This window comes from Rhopalosiphum maidis, chromosome 3 (genome assembly GCF_003676215.2).
Source record: "Rhopalosiphum maidis isolate BTI-1 chromosome 3, ASM367621v3, whole genome shotgun sequence".
NCBI classification, from domain to species: Eukaryota; Metazoa; Arthropoda; class Insecta; order Hemiptera; family Aphididae; genus Rhopalosiphum; species Rhopalosiphum maidis.
The window spans coordinates 54,837,662-54,858,790 of NC_040879.1; the positions used below are offsets into that span (position 1 = coordinate 54,837,662).

At 26.2% G+C, this 21,129-nt stretch overlaps 1 protein-coding gene across 1 annotated transcript; it reads right to left on the bottom strand.

Annotated features, from left to right (window-relative positions):
* Positions 1-570: 570 nt before the first annotated feature.
* Positions 571-16,179, bottom strand: LOC113557489. The gene is made up of 22 exons (XM_026963038.1): positions 16,020-16,179; positions 14,662-14,733; positions 12,806-13,069; positions 12,616-12,648; positions 11,753-11,970; positions 11,484-11,655; positions 10,964-11,038; positions 10,006-10,125; positions 9,589-9,729; positions 8,784-8,924; positions 7,409-7,548; positions 6,729-6,918; positions 6,547-6,617; positions 6,185-6,416; positions 5,927-6,075; positions 5,528-5,708; positions 5,300-5,442; positions 4,698-4,863; positions 3,790-4,043; positions 3,586-3,658; positions 3,299-3,510; positions 571-865 (listed from the first exon to the last, which is right to left on the bottom strand). Exons 1-22 carry the CDS (start codon positions 16,129-16,131, stop codon positions 743-745), a joined length of 3,282 nt encoding a protein of 1,093 aa, XP_026818839.1. The 5' UTR covers positions 16,132-16,179; the 3' UTR covers positions 571-742.
* Positions 16,180-21,129: the final 4,950 nt, after the last annotated feature.

Sequence of the window (21,129 nt, forward strand, 5' to 3'; positions counted from 1 at the left end):
AATCAATAAAACTTGGTACGTTTAGTAATTTATTTATGTGTTACACAGTCACACAGATAGGTAAGTTTTATTCATTATATAGGTACAGTTTTTCAAGAATTAATTTTTTTTTTTAATAAAAATATTATAGTAAGTTCACAAAACACATTATTTACCCGTAATATGTTATTCATTTATGTTGTATTTTATAATACTATTCAATAGTAGTATACAACTCACACGTGGCAGTAGTTCGAAAGTCTGAAACATATTTAGAAAATTGTGAATTTTTTATTGGCATTTTTGTTTTTTCTCAATTCTGATATTTTTGCATAATCATATATTCTTTTTTTTTTCAATTTTCTAGTAATTAAAAAGGAAAAATACACCGTTGTGATTGAATAATCGTGCGTAATGGTATTGCATTTTTGCATAGGTACGAATGGGCATTCGACCTATATCGGATTTTTTCCCCCATGCATCAGACTAGGTTATGAATCGAATATATGGTGAAGAAAATACAGTATTTTTATTAATTTAAAACAAAAAATAGTTCAATTATCTAATTTTTAAAAAAGAATAACCGTCTGTTCACAAAAATACTTTAAATAGTTAGTGCATATTATTATTACATAGCATAGTGTTTAGTGCTTTATTTAATACGTTACGCATATAAACTATACGTGTCTCGTAAATTGTTAAAATGGTGTTAAAATAATGATTAGATTAACAATAAATATTATGTAATATTATTATTATGCATTTATTCGTCTACTAGTCTGAGTGTCGTGACTTCGTCAACTTTTGCCGTAGAACTGTACTCCAGCGATGTCGTTGCAGATAATATACCGATTGAATATGTCGAACCCGGTTGTAGCCCTGTCAGCTGTAAAATAAAACGTATACGTACAAAACATTATAATATTTTTGTCTTATGCAATACATTTTACGATTCAACGATAATCATTATAATAGCACACGCACAGTTTGCGGTGAAGCTAAAAAAACACAACTTTGCACCTGCATAATATTGTACGTAACGTGTAAACCTCCTCGTTTTGTTAGCCACGCCTAAGTATGTAGGACGAATAGGGACGTAATTGTTTTTGGCTCACTTAATATTATTGATATTATACGTATATATACACGACGATATTTGCAATTTGCAGAACAAAACACGGTCTGAGGTTAATATATTTTTTTTTTTTTTTTATTCAGATAAAAACCGTGTTTCGTTATAATTTATTCGTTATTGACACGTATTTTTTTTTGGGGGGGGAGGGGGGCAACTGCACGTCTACCTCATTGGTATTGTCGATACACACAATACGGAAATAATATCGTTTGTATATAACCCAATAATTAAACGTTTACTGGTTTTGTATTTGTGAGAGCAGACACTCATATATGTATATTGATTGTCAGAGCACTTTTGTATAGACTATACTAATATATTTTTAATACATTGTCTTATAATAATATGGTAATATTATATAATAATACTTTCCATTGTTAATTTGTCGTTTTAGTTATTTTAACGGATCTTAAATTGCGTTCTCGTTCGATTTTTTTTATCAATGAAAAACCGGAAACGGTATACGTGAGCAACTTTTTATTTACATTCAATAACATTAACATATTAATATTGGTGGACGCTTTGCAATGTGAGAAACAGTTACTTATACGTTCTATATCGCTTCACCGGAGGTCATTAGGCCTATTATTGCATAACCGATGTTTTCGGCTATTATTCTATATATCGTTCTCTCTCGACCATTTTTTTACCGTTCATAAAACTGAATCACGCCAAGTCACTGTTACCTATTTCTAATTCTAATAACTCTTTCAATAAAACCGTTTTTTTTTTATATTTTACCGATTTAAATAAGTATTTATTTTTTATTTTAAATAAGTCTTGTACAACTTGACTTAGCGTTAACTACGAGTAACAAGTTCAATCGACTCATCATAGTAGGTAACTATTTACAATTGATGTTAATTTCACATTGATATAGTTTGTTAAAAAAATCTATTATTTTATTAAAAAAAAAAATAAAAAATAATGAATGTAGTCAAAATAGTATGTGTACGAGTCCCACCAAGTTGAGTGGTCAGAGTGATCAGATGATGAAACTATGCTTTCTATTATCAGACACTAATATAGTTAGTTATTATAAATACTATATACTGTATATACTGTGTATTATGTACCTTTAGTTAATACTTGATAGACGTCAATAAAATTAATTAAAGGATAGACTATTGACGGTAATGGATACTAAAAATATTGTAAATTTCAGTAACTGTTCAAACAAGTCCATCGGCTGTTGAGCCGTTAAAGAAAAAAATTTTAATAAATAAATGTGAAAGATAAATACTGTATTATGAGTATATACCGATTGCCGAGTAATTCTTAAACAAATAAAAACAATTAAAGTCTATGAAATTTTCTTATTTTCTAATCAACTATTTACTTATATTTTTACTATTTATCAATATTGGATCAACATTCAATATTAATTCCTTATTATTAGGGCTCGGATTTGAAGACAATCTACACAATAAAAACGAGCATTTGAAATGTGAAAAAGGCAACAAAAAAACATTTAATTATTTTTTTATTAATTATTTTATGCGGAATATTTTTCAAAGTAGGCACCTATTTCGCTATAAAAATTAGGAATAGTTGGTGAAATAATTTTAGTGTTAAGCTTAAGATGTCTGTATGGTGACATGAATAGAGTGGCACAGCGGTACTTCGCAAAATGTTATTCCACTAATCTGTTTATCTAAACTTTGAATACTCATAGCTATATTCGTCCGAAATTTGATTTCATTCATCTAAACACTCCGGAATAATATTATACTTTAGGATATGAAAATAAATATGTGTTATTAACCAAAAAAAAAAAAATAATATTTAAAAAAATGTTGACAATAAGAATTTACAAAAAATACCTATATATTTTTTTCAATTATTTTGTTTTATAACGACTTATAAAAAAAAGTTGTGAGCTATTCAGTGTAGTCACGTTACATTTTTTTACATGTAAACGTTTTTCGCGTAAAATGGGTTTTATATTTTTAAAAAAAAAATTTTAAAATGTGACAAATTTAATATTTCTAATAATTATTATGATAATAATCTAATCTGTCGCCGGTGCCCAATGGTAAACCATTTATATAATATATTAGGTATAAATAATAGTTAAGGATAAGTTATTTCTGGAATATGTCATGTACCTACTTAATCGTATATTACTTAAACATCTGTAATATAAAATATTATATTTTATTATTTAAAAACTAAATGTATTACCGTATAGTTATAAGAAGGCACTTCTTCGTCAAATAAGACCTCTGTCGGCGCTATGTAAACACAACACTTGCCTATATAACCGTTTGCTGTTTCTTCCGTATTAATTGTAAACATTTTTAATGTACCGTTGAATATCCATGGAATATCCCATTGAAGACGAATATATGTTATTCCAATATCGATAATTTTCACATTTCTTGGAGGATCGGGTGCTACAGTTAAAATACATTATTACGTGATATAATATTATGAATTAATTTGCATGTTAACACATAAACCTAACTCACATCCATCAACATCCGCGAAAGTTATTGACGAAGATAAACCACCTTGTGGACAGTCTGGTGACTTGGCCTGAATCTATAGCAAATGAATAGTAGAAATAAATAGAAATAATAATAATACTAAATATGCAAAACATTTATTTTTTTCATTTGAATTTTTCTAAATTATTATCAAAAAAAACTTTATTTTTTTATTCGTATACTTACGTTAAACGTATTATCGTTACTGGCAATAACGTCGTAAAATGTATAACAGAAATATTCTGGCCAAGCCGAACACTTAATTGGTGGAACAATAGTAACATTTTTGTCGTGTATGATAAAAGAGCTATTGAACGATCCTTTAAATGAAACTATAAATCCATCTACACTTGAATTTTCTGGATAACGCCAACGAAGTCCAATCACTTTATTCTTTAGATCGGTTTTGTACACCACTAAATCTTCCACTGGTCCTAAGACTATTAATGTAAGAATTTAGTAAACGTATTAGTGAAGTCAGGCGCGTTGCTAGGATTTTATTTTTGAAGGGTTTAAATAATTTTGAATACCTGCAGTATAAATTTTTATTTTTTTACGTGATTAGTAAACAAAACATTTTTATCCACCCTGGATACGTGCCCGAGAGAAGTAATCATTTACAAACAATTTACTTATACTAGCTAAGTATGACATAACAATATTTAAATCGCATATTGTGAATTACCCGTTCTATGTTTAGATAAATATATACCTACACAAATATATAATCCTATTATACGCACTCGTGTAAACAAAAAATATTCATGGAGACTTAATACTTTTACGTATCATATTGTATTTTAACACACAATATTTTTAAAATTGTAATTAAAGCCATTGTCTATTCATACCATAGACCTATTCACACCGTTCCACCGCAAGTCGGTATTAACTCAAAAGTTAATATTTTAAATTAGTGTTTAACAAATGCATTTTTTTAAATAATATGACATATTTTTTGACAAGTTCATAAAAAAAACCTTTATTCTGTACTTATACAGATTGTGGATAATCTATCTATTGTTTTTAATGGAATTTCTATATGCTTTGATTATTCACAATATCGATAATAAATATAAATATTTAATACTTACCTCCGATTTCAGTCGTGAAATTGATAAATAAAAAATGTTCAGGAGTATATCCAACATGTGTTTTTATAAATACTTTCAATTCATACTGCGTATTTGATTTGAGGTTTTCAATCAAAATATTATTTTTTTTCGTTTCTTTTACTTGTAAATAATTATTACTCTTCTCCTAAACAAATATAGAAAAAAAGCCGATTTATTTCATTTACAAAATGATAAGCTATGTTTTATACGCATAATACAGTGGATGACCAAGCAGTGGTGGCCCACGATCATTTATTAACCGGCTCGTCAAAATAATTAAAATTAAAAAAAAATTATGAATTCTAAAAATGTAACGTTTGTAAAATATTTCTTATGTCTTATCGTATTATCGTCATTATTACGCATATTTATATTTAATTTAATTTTATAACAAGCAATATATTATAAATTATTAAATTTATCAATATACCTATAATATTAGGATGTGCCTAAAATAAAATATAACATTGAATTCAAAGAAAAAATTTAAATTCTGTGCTCGCCGAGAATTCTTTTACTTTTTTGTGGCATTCGTTAAAAAAAGGTTGGTCACCACTACACTATAAATATAGTATTGATACCTTTAATTCCACGAGGTATGTTGAAAATAGTCCATTCAGTCTAGAACACTTAATAGAATTAAATTTCCATTGGACGAATACGGAACTATTTGTTACGTACATCGGGTTGTCGAGATCAAGATCCGGGGCTACGTCATTTGGTTCTAAGTATGGTAAACACACATAGAAGTTATTTTAGAAAGGTAAGTGTACCTGCCTTAAATTTAATTTTGAAAGTTTTTTTTTTACTTGTTGCCGGTGTTAATATGTGCTTAATTTGTGTTCGTTGATCGGGACTGCTAGAAACTTGTACGTAGTATTGCGAATTAGGTATCACGTTTAATATTTCGTAGTTGGTTTGATTGAAAATCAAAACCGTCTCCCAATCACTTCTTAAATCTCGCAAAGCACAACTGAGAATTCGTTTGATCTAAAATATCGTAAATTCGTCTTAATTAAAAATTTATAATACGGCCTACTAAATAACTGATGTAACATTCTTGTCATATTATTATGAAAAAAAAAATACTTTTAACATTTAGCCGAATATAGATAATGTTAGATTTTCATATAATTTATGATTCATTCGTGATCTATGATTTATAATTATTTAAGAAAGTTTATTGTAAGAAATATTTGATGAATTACTTTGTATCTTAAATAGCACGTGACCGGTACATTTACTACCGGTTGTACCATAGTATTATACCGCTCATATATGTATCCTAATTTCCAGGATACTTTTATCTTTCCATTCTCGACGACTGTGGTAATATCTTTAACTTTGAATTCATTTCCTTCAATAGGTATGACATACAAATTATTAGTTTACACATTAATCGTTAATATTATGTATATAGGTAATTTTTTTTACTAACGCGTCAATCTATAGAATATGAAATGTACCTGTAAGTGGGGTGACCGAATACACGGGCGATGGAAATAGTCCTTGAGTTGTATTTAGAACTAATTGTACGTCGTATTGACAATCTGGTATAAGGTCGCTGATATTGTGACCGCCGATCGAATCTGATACTATTTTCTGTACACCATGTATTTGGTTTTGTGACTGATTGCACGACAGCATCAATAAATATTCATGAATATTGCATTCGAATCGGTTATTAGTAGTATTAATCTATAACGAATGGTGCATAAGGTTAGTAAACCAATAAAACGTTTATCTACGTATGGTTTTTATAGGAGAAATAGCATATAATACGTGGAATATTTAATCTAATTTACGATAACCGTATTTTTCTTCTTACTTTGTTCCATGTTGCGTTTATGCTTTTTACTCCACTTAAAAGTGTTACGTTAAAATCATCGATCTTTGGTGCTAAGACAAAAAATTATACAAACTTAATGTGAATATTACGACAACTGACAATTATTTACATTTTATCATTCACGATTGTGATTAATTGAATGACTTATTGAGAATACGTACGCACGCACGACGTCTGGAATTGACCGTATACTATATCTTGATCGTTAAAATTACCATCATCTGTTATTAACAGAACACCGACTAAATATACAGTGTCCACTTTTAAATCACTTAAGATTTCGTTTGACGTATTACTGTGTTCAAAAATGGGTTTGATCACAGAGTTAGTAAATTCCTGTTCTCCTAACATCTAGAAACATAATTGACAATGGAATACGTAATTCTATTCAATTATCATAGAATACTAGAATAGTGGCAGCTATGCTATAATTTATTACCTTAAAATGTGTTAAATAATAATCAAATAACCCTACCCGATTTTTATGGTCATGATTTTACGCAATGAGCTCTCTCTGAATTCAAATACTTGTTATTTATTGATAATAAATCATAATCGATTTAATGTTAAATGTTCGATGAATGTGTATAGAGTGTGTCTGATATAGTTTTGTAAATATATTATGATTTCGAGAGCCAGTATTAAGTATTCTTATGTGTTTAACAAAATAATTTAGCATAAGAGATAATATTAAATTATAGACAACAATACAATATTATAATTTATAATAATATTATCATACGACATAGGTACGTATGATTTGTATAAATATTAAACATTATTGTTTAGTACCTAGTGCTTATTTAAATTAAATAAATATTTTGTGAAACTATATTCTTACCTTGTAAACTATTTGAAAATATTTCAATTTCATATTTTTATCTTCACCCATTACATTAGATGATTGAAAATCACATATTATTTCTAATGACTCGTACTTGCTCGATAGCAGTTTAGGCGGATTCAAGAGGTATGGATATTCTAAACATTAAAATATATTAATAGGTACATTGTGTTTTTTTTTTTTTATTATTATTAGAAAAAGACTTCAACTGCTAAAGTCATTAGCCTATAAGTTTTATAACGACTTAAATTACTAATTGACAAATTGTTTTACATTAGATTTACATTAGATTTTACATTGACAGTTTTTTTTTATTTGCAATAAATTTATAAGACTGGCGGAGTTGAAAAAAATAAAAATAGCATCTGTGTTGGCTTTACCTAGCACTTCCTCCATGTTGGTGTGGCAATTTAGGATGTGTCGTCCTCGCTGATTTATAAGTTGAAATGTTTTTTTTGTTTTTATAAATCTGTAGTCGTACGTTATCGTACATGGGTTAGTGGAGTGTGAGGTGTTCTATTGTCAGTGGTACTTCACGTGTATTTATAACTATATAACGTTTGCTTATTATTATTTACATTTAAAGTGTACATTTTTCTTCGGCTACAATTTTTAATCACTATTTTAAACTACTTTGTTTATAAAATGATCACGGTTTTAACGTAATTTATTCGTAATATGGCCTATGACAGTTTTATTTTTTACATTTTGAGTTGAATATAGTATATGTTCTATGTATATATGACGATACACTGTTATAAGCAAGTAAGCAACTATAACAGCTGCATAATCCGATTTCGTTCGTAAAAAAAATAAAAATGATAAAGTACGGTGCTATACCTATATATGTATGCTTAACTCTGTCTTAATGTACCTCAGTTAACGGTTAAATCATCGTTGGTGTACCTCACTTTGTGAACTATTTTTCCCGAGATGGATAATCCACCTATGGCGGATTTTATATATACAATTTGATATTTTATTGAACGTGGTACCCTACTCTAGCTCCTCTTTAAACTTTTTTGATATAATACTATATAGACAATTTGAAATTTTCGTCAAAATTGGTCAAAAACTTTGTAAGTATAATTAAAATACAAACGTACATTTATTTTTATATATTAAATAATATTGTTTGTATTTAGTATACAGGTTAGAAAAACTGAATTCAACTTATTATAACGACCCGTTATAATGCTACTCTATCAATAAATAATAATATAATATTTATTTTTCGTAGACTTTAATTACTAAACAATGTAGAATACACTTTTAATTAAAATACAATTGCATTTGTATAATGGGTAGAGCGTTGTACTACCTACACGATGTTAATTATCTAATTTGAGCTTTTTATTTTTTTTTATCTTACTTTGTAAACAATACGGTTCGACATAATATTCTTCTAAACACCCTTCTGAACAGACGCCCGTGTATGGATCACACGCGTTGTCGTAACAATTTGGCGAACAAAGTTGATTGCAATCAGCACCAAATTTACCTGATTCACAGTCTAATAAAAAATAAAAAAATTTTATTACCACAGTTATGTGTAAGTGTTATAACACTTATAACTTACAAATTTATAACATTATGTTTATAATACGGTTAAAAAACATTTTTAACGGTATACAACCAGGGCTCAGGACTTAAAGCATTTGCTTATTTGTATGGATTGACTTAAAATGTAGCAGAGTGAAAGTGTATGTCATGTTAAAACACGTTCAATTATGAAATTTTTGCTTTTTTTAAAAATATGCTTATTTCCAGTTTTCCTGATTATTTTTCATTTTTTGACCAGTTTTCTACTTTTTATGGTTTTTTAAAAAAATCCCTCGAAAAATCTATAAACAATAAGTCAAAATGTCTCGAAATTAAAGTTTGACTTTTTTATAATATAAAGATTTATTAATTTTTGTTTGATTTGTTAGTTAGAAACTTTTCCTAATCATTTTGTTTCTGCAATATTTTTTGTAGTCTTTAATTATATTATTTTTAGCACAGTAGTACCTACTTTATCATGTAAAAAGAAATTTTTTTTTTGATTAAATATTTTTGCTCAAATTTTTAAGCGCTTATTTTAAAGATTTTAAGTGCTATAAGTCCCGAGCCCTGTATATAACATATCGAAGATGTTTATTTTATGTGTATATTTATTGTTTATATATTTAACTCACTTTTATTACACAACGGACCGGTCAAACCTGGTGGACAAGTACATCCGTAACTCGTACACATGTACATACCACGACACATTTCATGATCATGCATAGAACAAACGCCTTTACAATCGAATCCATATGAATTTGGTCCACATGCTGAAATAAAAGTATATTATTTAGGTACGTCAATTCGGATACTAAAACGATTTAATTATTTTTTCTGTTTAAAATGTTATCCACAGTGACGCTGACACCTGCGTTTACGATGTCCGCGCGTGTTTTTATTTTATTTTATACTTTTATCCAAGTGTTATACTCACTTTTTGAAATTATTTACCTTAATTCTAAAACAAAGTTATCAATGTCACTTTGATAATATTTTATAAATAATTATGTCTACGCAATTCTAACACTACACTGTTGTTCAATTACCTGTTTCACATAGTTTTCCAATAAATCCAGGAGGGCAAGTACAATTATTCATTGTAGGTAATTTGTGTCCACCGTTTAAACATTCCGATTTCTGAACTATACCCTCTTCTATATCATACTCTATATTTTAAAATAATAAACACACGAACAATTTATTATAACTTACAATTTGTCTAATAAAAATACGAGTATAACTACCAAGTCAAAAAACTCGAGTCACTGATTAACAGTAATCATAGTATTAATTATATAGGTACATTAACCTGTGGTTATAATCATTCAATTACATATTTTATAAGTATCACTTATTACTGTTTACTTGTTTATTTTTAATTATTATTTATTATGTTGCATTATAATTTATAACATTACTATGAATTGCAAATTATATAATTATTATTTTAAAGATGTCATACTATTTGCAGTTTTATTTTATTTTATTATACTTATATGTGATTAATGATATCTTACGACAATATTATCAATAAGCATCGATGCTCGTTCTATAAAATTATGTTAATATTAAGTAGATAGTTATTAAATCTTTATTATTTACTATTAGTTATTATACGTAATATACTAATTTATATATTAGGTACCTATTACAATATATAATCATAATTTATACTTATGAGATTAGAGGACTTCCACATGACCACATACATCATTTATGCGACAAATTGTATTGATCAGATGAAAAATAAATTTGTATGAAAGTGCAATTTTCTTACAACTCCTGATTCCAATTTTCAATTGAGTATTGACAATAGAAAGTTGTAATTAATATTTCAATAGTTTTCTAGGAAAATATAAATGTGTACTATAAAAGAAAATTTAGCGTATTGAACTGTAATTTTCAAGATACCTAATTTGTACCTATATTAATAGTTTTACTGGTGTTACGTGATACTTGAAATTATTTTTTTACTTGATTTGTGGGCGTTTAAATGGTACCTACTTTTGTTGTTTCCAAGTACGTCGAATGACTTTGGTTTTCCTTCAAAATTATAAACAATTCGAACATCTTCTTCATCTATAGACAAATAATGAAAACTATTAAGTTAGATTTAGGTATTGTTAACACTTATGTACTAATAAATAATATCTTATAATCCAACGAGATTGTGTAGTGTGTAAATATACAATAAATTATGTATAATATATTATGCATTATTATTTACGATCATGTCCTCAAAAATATTTCCGGAAAATACTGATATTATTATAATAACGCATTTTTGTCTTATGACAATATTATAATATAAATCAAACATCAATTACAAATATGTAATAATATACATAAATACATTTTTTTTTTTTTTTTTACAAAATAGCGATTATTTTAACAAAATATAAAATAAATATCGATCACCAACATAGTCTTTGTAAGTCACAACTTACGAATTATTAATAAACATTTATCTGAACTAACTTAATTAATATGTGTTATGTTATTACTCGTCATAATACATTAATACCATAATTTGAAGATTCAGCAATCCGTACAAGTCCAAACCAAAATCCATAATACATAAAATTATACCGTCCTCTGTGGTAATAATCATTATTCATATTCATTTTTAACGATAATATATATTCTTGATTTTTCGTGAAACCGATATTATATAATGTTATTGTTCTTACATCGTCCTGTATGAAAACAGATTTGTGTTTAATTAATTATTACCCAAGTCCTATTTGGTTTACTCGGTATATAATAAACAGTTATGTATAATATTTAACTCACAAATTTCAATAATTTGGAAAAAGTTATTAACGTATTATTTGCATATGATAAATTTAAGAAGATGTCCATTTTGGACGACGATGTGTGTATGTATGTGATTGATAGACCCGAACGGGGTTTATCTGCTGTCCAAATTACCGAATATATTGTAGTAAAATCATTACTATTACGTATCATTTCCTTTTCATATCTGTATTCGAAAATATTTATACATTGATCTAAAACCAAAAAATAAATATTAACACGTAATAATTATAAACGCAACGTCCTTTTTTAGAATTTAAATATTTACTTATAAATATTGCCGAAAACAACAATTTAAAAATTAGTTATATAATACACGTATTTTGTGATTATAGTGTCTTAGAAAAATAATTGACTGTGTAATTTAAAATTTATAAAACAGCCATTATTATTAATTATTGATTTTAATAAATTAACCGGGTCTTGTAATTAATTATTCTATACAATTTAAAAACTTAATGAAAATAAATTAACTTTATATTGAGTTTTATAGTGCAGTACTTACTGTAGTAGTATATATTAAAAATTAATTTTATATATTTATGTAACTAAACGTATCTATAGTTAAAAACTAAAAAAGTTGCACACTAATCAGTGTTTCATCATAATGTACTATTATAGTGAACATTGATTGCAGACATCACATTTACTCAATATCAAATATTTGAAATAAAAAGTTCAATTACATATTTACTAATTCTAGTGAATATGAATTATACCATAGTTTATATTTTTGTAGCAAAAATATAGTTAGGTTGTATCGTGTTCACTGAGTACCAAAATATACTTAATTTTTAGAACAATTTTTTTTATTTATATAATATTCATTATGTTCTTACCACTATGTCTGTCTCCAGAATTGCAGCTTTTCCCTGTTTCGATAAAAACAAACGATTATATGTATTTTTTTTAATTGTAGTAAAAAATATTTGCAACTAATGAAAGTTACATGTTTATATAATATTATTATGTATACATGTATAATGTATATACGAATTAAAAATATGAAATATATTTTTAATATCTTACCAATTAATGAAGTAGATTTGAATTCCCAATTTTTAGGAAAATAATCAACCTTAAAATGACTATTATTTTCAAATAATCCATATTTTAAGAACACTAACTTATTAATTTGTAAAATTGACTGTAGTCGATTGGTCCTTTGTGGGAACTCTTCTGCAACATCTTCAAAAATTGGTAGCCCAATGGCATTTGTTCTTGAATGTATTTCAATTGAGTAGCTATTTTTTGAATATCTCTCAAAAAAATTCGAGTCCGCAAATCCGACTACTATAGAAATATAGAATAATAGTAAAATTTAACATTATGTATATATCAGTCATCAGACAGTTAAAAGTTCTAAACAATTTGAAATAATGAAATTAACCAACATAATTATAATGGAAAGCTTACATGAAGTGCCCACGCCTATTCATAAACACCAGGAAATTAAATAAAATAAATTTTTTAAACAAATACCTATTACTCGTTAGAAAACACGTTAGGTACCTAATAAATTATGATTAATAAAATAATCTCTTAAATTTAGTATTTACTTATATTACAATTTACAACACTTATTATAATAACCCTAATGTAACCTAGGTAGTACAATACATATCTATTATATTAGTATATATATATATTATTATATTTATATGCATTTTGAACATCCCTATTTTATGTTAAGATTCTAAACAGAATGAATAAATTATGTATTTGAATGAAATGTTAACCAATTTTTCTTTTTATTGTTAAAGAGTGTGTTTAACTATGAGATTAGAAAGAATAATTTTATAAGTTTCTAAACTAACAGTAAATTAATGTTTGCCACGATTAATAATATTTAATAGTTGTACATAATTCTAGGCAAAAACTGAAAAATAATTACATCATTATAATATTATTCAAATTCTCGTATTACTGTTGATCTATAAATGAGATATTCTAAATGTTATTGTCTATTGTTAATTACTTTAATAAATTAAAATTATGTTCGTATTGTTCTATTCATAATGGATAGTAATCGTAGTTATAGTTGAAAATATTTTAAATTTAAATTATATGAAATGTGGGTGACATAATGTTAACATCACGGTAAACTAGATTAAATTGTATGTTAGCAAAATTGAAAAATTATTTGTATACGATATAATAACATCTGCAAATGACTGCAATAATGTAGATTCAATAATATTTTTTTCCAATAATAATATGATGTTCTTTTAAACAATAATTAATAGTATAACAATTTACTAGATAAAAAGATGACAACTTGGGTTGTGCTAGTGGTGGACTTAAGCTCAAAACTCACATTAATGATAGTTATACTCACATAACATTAATAGTACTATAATATACGCCAAAACTTTAAAAAAAGTTGCCTATCCAATACTCCTTAAAAAAGTCTAACCATCGATCGCCTAATATTTTATATTACCGATTATGAGATGATTTAAAGGATGACGTTTTGCTTACATTTTAAAGTTTAAACACAATATAAATGTAAGTTTTTTTGATCATAAAGATTAACAGTAAAAACATTATACACAAAAAAAACAATTTTAAACATTTTTAGTGTTATTGACTTTTTATGTATCTGCGATCTATCTAGTATATTTGCTCATTTAACCTTTTTAAAAACAATAATAATTTATAATCTATAATTTAAAGATCGAAATTCAAGTATTCTATATCTATACAAGAACGACTAGCATAAGAAAATAAAAATATTCACAATTGTCAGTCGGCAACAATATGTAACAAACATATAAATATTTATACGTTCAAATTTTCAAATGCGAATTACCATTAATCCCATTTTTAAATTTAAATTTACGTGTTTTTAAAAGAAAAAATACATGTATAAATAGTTAACATACCATTCTCATAAAATTCTGTAAACTCATTTGTTATTCTATAAATCGTAGTAACGTCATAATCTTTATTAGCCACTGAAATGAAAATAAAATAAAATATTAATATATAATATATAATCATATTATCTAACAAGAAATTAAAAATTTATAACTTTTAGAGCTTTCAAATTTCTCAATAAATAAAAACTTTAAATAATTAAGTACTAACTAGATACATTTTATTTAAATGTTTTTAAAAAAAATTTTATACAAACACTTATATTCCATATAGGCTTATTCTTACTCAAATGTTTAATTTTTCAAAAAAGTGAAAAAATATGAGCCTAAAATACAGTAATAGTTTGCAAAACATAAAAAACTGTACTTGCTAAAATATAATTTATACTTGTTGACAGCTAACATAGACATAGTTATCATTATTTCAAAAAATATTAATTTTTTAATATTATTTTTACATATCGTAGTTTGATGTCATTACAAAAAAACATTTTTAAATAAATTTTTATTTTCTTAAACTATTTTAAATAACAATATATTATGTTTATAATACAGTTTTAATTTCATATTCCGAAATAGAATAATTTTAACACAAAAATCGCATTTTGATTTTGAACCAGTAGATAATTCGTCAAAAACTCACAACAGTCATAACTAATAATTTTGAATACTTATTGTACCGAAGTATCAGATACTCTGAAAAGTATTCTGTTTCAACAAATGATATATTATTTCATGTTGTAATTTAAAAAAATAAAATTCTTAAAAATGATAATGATAAAAATTGTAAATATATAATTTTTTTATTAAAAATATGGTTTTACAATGACATCAAATTATGTGAAAATATTGTAGTTTTAATTTTTAATATTATTTTCACATAATTTAATTTAAAAAATTAAAACTACAAAACAATGAGTGTGACGAACATCTAAATGAAACAACTTTTGTTTATTATTTAAAAAAAAGTTATGACGATAAGAAATTTTCTTAATAATAAATCGAAAAATTTCTGCTATAACTATCACATATAAGCAATAATATAGATTCAATTTTTAATAAAATATATGAATGATGAATGATTATAAAATTATGAATCTTTTAAAACACTCGAAAGTCCAAAATATTAAATATTTCGTTATAATATTAATAAAAAATAATTTTTATATTTATGTGCGAATTAAATTAATACAGGTAACCTATAGCGATCTATGCAGTGTATATAAATATAATTTATAAAAATGAATATCTTTTAACATTTGCATATCATTTTAAGTCTTATTAATAATAATATAAATTATAATAATTTTAATTATTAAATATTAATATATTATAATAGGTATGGTACAGTCATAAATACTTACTGCTGTTGTTAGAATGAATTGTGATTTCACTCCGAGCGTTTAAAACAAGTACGGGAAACCAAACACAACAATATATTAAAAGTAGCATTTTATTATTATTTTTATAAATCATATTTTTGATTTAAGACTTGCGAAAAAATTCTGATATTCGGGAACAACAATTTAAACTGAATGGTTTGAAACGAATTATTCAACTAACTGAACACTATTAAGTATACGAAAGACCCACACACAAATTAAAGTATAAAAATATTATTATCGGACCATTTTTATTTGTACACGAGTGCATAAAGGTGGAATATCTTATAAGACAAATTCCATTATACATAATTATTTGTTACACTCAGCTGTCTAATTTAATGTACAGTGTGGAGCACCGCGTATTTGTCCATTTTACAATATTAATATTGTTAATATATTAATATTTTTCGTGTTTTACATTGGTCCGCTCTGTATTAATAGTTTCAATATTGACACTATTAATTTCATTTTTATCGCAAAAATGTATACAAATATACATTATAATATAATATTTTTCTTTGTTTACGTCTGGAACAGAAGCCGATTTTTCTTTTCATTCGTTCGTACATATATTCATATTATAGTTTCTATTTTCTGTGTGCACCTATTATACTATAATATATCATCGTGTAATCATAAATACGAATAATGGCTAAAACATGCCCGATCCCAAATTGTTTGCAACTATTATTTTTTCGTGCGCTTATTGAAATATATTATGAATTTATACCGATAACATTTCCGTTCTTGCGATCATTATAATCATATTCGGTAAACGTTAATAATTATTTATGATCGTGTATATAATTTATAAACATTCGTTTTTTATTATCTTTAGATTAAATATATCAAAAGTCGAATGTTAAAAGTCAATAACACAATATAAATGCCTAATTAATTATATAGCAGTGAAGGTGATGTTATATAACGTAAAACAAAATAAATCGCTTTAAAATACACGCCTATCGTAATTCATCACAATCACGTCCGTCTTACGTTTTCCAATTGCGAACGAAATTGCGAATAACTATAAAAATTAATTTTCATATAATTTTGTCAGATTGAAATATTTAATTTAGTGCATTGTTGTTATATTGTATTTATCATATAGGTACATTCAAAAGCGAAATTGAACCGGCTTTATGCGGAAGTAGGCGAATAGAAATACTTATAATTGACATTACCTATATAGTGTGATAAGACGAAGAAATTAATATATTTACGAGTATGCTATTCCGTAAAAATTTTAACATCTTATGACAAAAAATATTTTTCCTAGAATAATTTCTCAACTACACAGACAGACGAATTTATAAAAATGTTCTGGGAAAAAATAGACAGTATTACGATTTTTCTTCTGACGGTTTTTGTTATTTCGTGATAATTTGAAAAACAGTTATTACTTAAATTTAAAACGTTCAAAAAATAATTGTTTTCTATACATAAAGAAATATTAAAAAATATTTAGACTAATAATTCAGAACATTTTGTACGTAGGTATTTGAAATTTTCGATTTTTTTAAAGTGTTCATTAAAATGTTTAAGCTTTTGACAAAAACCTGAAAAATTAATACAAGATCACACATAATTTTTTCTTTTAGTAAATTAAAAATATTTAATTAATACACATGTAGGTACGTTTATAAGCATTTAAAAAACAAATTATTGGCATAACTATTAATAACCACGAACATTTTACAAATTATTTTGTAGTTACTTACAAATACATACAATTTTCAATTTTTGTACCTAAGGTTGAACATTTAAGTTTCTTATTATTGGTTTTAAAAAAAAAACCTTAAAATCTAAAAAATACAAAAAAAAACAATTTGAAGTTTAAATTTTGACTAAATTCAATGATCAAACATTTCAAACGAAAAACAATAATTTTAGTTAATAATACCTATCTTCAAAGTAATATCTAGATAAATTTTAAGTTATTACCTATGTATGTCATTATCACACCACCTATATTGACATAAATATATACTATTATAACAATAATTAATTAATCAAGTAATAATAAATGCCATATTATAGATGAAAAATAATTGAACTAATGGTATTACTATAACCGTAAAATAAATTTTAAATAGTCGTTAGGTGTTGACTAAAAAGTTAATAACAATTTATATATATATTATAAACTATACGACATACCTACGTATCATATACTATTATAATTATTTATAGTATAATAATTGTGAACTTTTCGGGTAAAAATAATACAATCTACAGTACAAGTACAACTAATAAATAGTTAAGGGCTTAATAAAATAGAAATAATATAGAAATACAATAAAATAAATTATAAATAATAGACAGTGTCTGACATACTGTCTTCGCTCAGAATTCTTTTACGTAGGCTGTAATTTACCATTGAATTCAAATTTAACGCTTCAATAACAGCAACCTATTTAACAGTACACTCAACATCTACAAAGCAGAGTTCTTTGATTTCTTTTTAGTATACAAATTTGTTTAGATTTAGCGGGAACAAATCAAAGAAATAGGAAAGTGGTTCTCTAGTAGATAAACAAATAAACAAAAATAGTCAAGAAATAATTATGTTTTTAATATTATCAATGCTTTACTAGACCGATCATTTAAATTTTCATTTTAATTATGTCGCGCGTATGTTAGCTAAAGACAAAATATCACTGTTCAGTGTTTTAAGGTTTAAATCAACTTAAAACTAAAAGACGCCACAAGGTCATTTATCACAGAATATCAACGAATTACACATCGATAATAATTTTAAATATTTTGTTAATATTTATTATAGATTAGTATAAATACGCTAGTAACGTCTAAAACAGGACAATTTATACCGTACGCTAAAGGTGATAATTATTAGTGATAAACCGGTCAAACATATAATTATCTGGAAACTATAAAACTATTATAAAGTTTTAAACACGCCACACTACGTTGGCACCACGGTTTTTAATTAACTATAAAAATATTCAATAAATCTCGTTTAAAAATACCAAGTGGAGGGAGTGCCGTGTTGCCAGTCCCTCTACCGGCTATAAAGAGATTATGAAAGAGCAGCCGATAACATTACTAATATTCAATAATATAAAAATTTTAATTAAATGTAGATTCACAATTTGTAAGAAACTCTAGATTTATAAAACAATATTGAAACTGATATTTTTATTTTATGTGTGGAATAAACATATAGTTAACTATATTCCTTATAACACGCCTATAATTATAATATCTATTACTATAATACCTGTACACTCGGAAAGAAATAAAACGTATGTTTACGAAAGTCACCAAACGAAATGAATGTAAATCTGGTTTTTTAATATATATATATATATTACATATAGGCATATATTATAATATGTTAAACTCGTGTGCCTGTATTGATGTGAAATAATATATAATAATGGATTCAAATCGTTGTCCACGAAATTAAATTTGGACATCTGGAACGGTGGAATTAATACGTTTGAATATACTCAACAGTGATGCATGTGTTGTTCGTGCGCGTACGGGAGTCGTGTGGTGCATTGGAATGCGGGAGACTGCGTTTTATAATTCCATTATATATACATTATATATTATTATGTATGTACATAAAATATAAACACACCTGCAGGACAGGATATAAAGAATTCCGATTGGTCGCTTCGGCCTATAAATATGCACCGCGAGTATGGTGATGGCCTTGAAACGACAATCCTTATCGATGTCGACGCCAGCGTGTGAACACTATTATGCTGCAGCACTGTGAGTGATTGTAATTATTTTGTGTAAGCGGCCGAGGAAAAGCCGTTAGAGATACTTGAAAAAAATAAAATACTCATTTGTTATCGATTTCTCGTTCTATCGCATTTTATTAATTTTTTCTCTTTTAATGGTCTAAAAAACGTATATACGATTGACCGACAATTCGATAACATACTACGTAAACACAATCGACGGCGAGACAGCGAAAACACATTAGGTTTGCACGTCTTTTGTAAATCAATCGTTGTATAGGTATATATTCCTATACAATATAGTATGCTAAATCAAAAATAAATTATTTGCACGGAGCTATTAAGCCGAGTGTAAAAGGGAATGAGTAAAAAATCATCGATTTTTAAGAAGAAAAAAACATCTCATTTCTCTGTATTAAATCTAATGAATTTTATTATTCCCAGCTAATTTTCAAACAACAGTTACTGTCAATCATATTTTTTCAATAAAAATGAAAAGCTACCTGCGCAGAACGTTGTTTTTGTTTTCCACAGTAGCATTGCGTAATAATAATAATTACAAAAAAACAGTCAAAATCACATTTTTCCATTCTACCCACGCGCCGCCGCCGTTTATTTTAGAAATCCAATTATGGAATAGTATAGTAAATAGATCGTCTTTTACTTACGATTGCGCACTTACATTAAATATATAATACATCTATATTTATACGTATACGTATTATCATAACAATAGAACTTATTCTAGACGGCTTATATGTTGCATACATCAAAACTGCGAAACACATAACGCACTTTGTTCCCTTACAACAATAAATGCAATACATTGTAAATCCGTCTTACAACAAAATGCTAATTTCTTTCACACGTGCGCTCGCACATCCCGTATTTGTAATATTGCCAACATTTTATTTTTATTTCATTTCGTTAGAGTGCGTACAAGTTCAAAAGTCTATGTACAATAATATATCAGCGGGATGAATGTGATGAAACGAAATAATTTTTAAGCCGACGTACATCTTAAACACGCATAATAAACGGTATATATGCTGTTTAAGTGTATTAAACGTTTTCCTTGGCAGCCATTAGGTGAACGGCGATCGGTTGTATATGACAGATATGTTGTATTAATCGTGTAAAATGATAAATTCATTGTCGTCGTGGCAATCAAAAAATAATTTTCTAATAATATTCACTGATCTGGACGATTGTTTTGTTTCTATATAGTAAAGCTGTATGGTTGTCTAACTAAGAATGTAATGCGTATCAACGACTAACAAATCTGAGCAACTGGTTTTATTTTCCATTGTCTTAATTTTTTTATAATTTTTCGAGGGATTTTCTCAACATTTCAAAGTAATTCGAATAGAAAT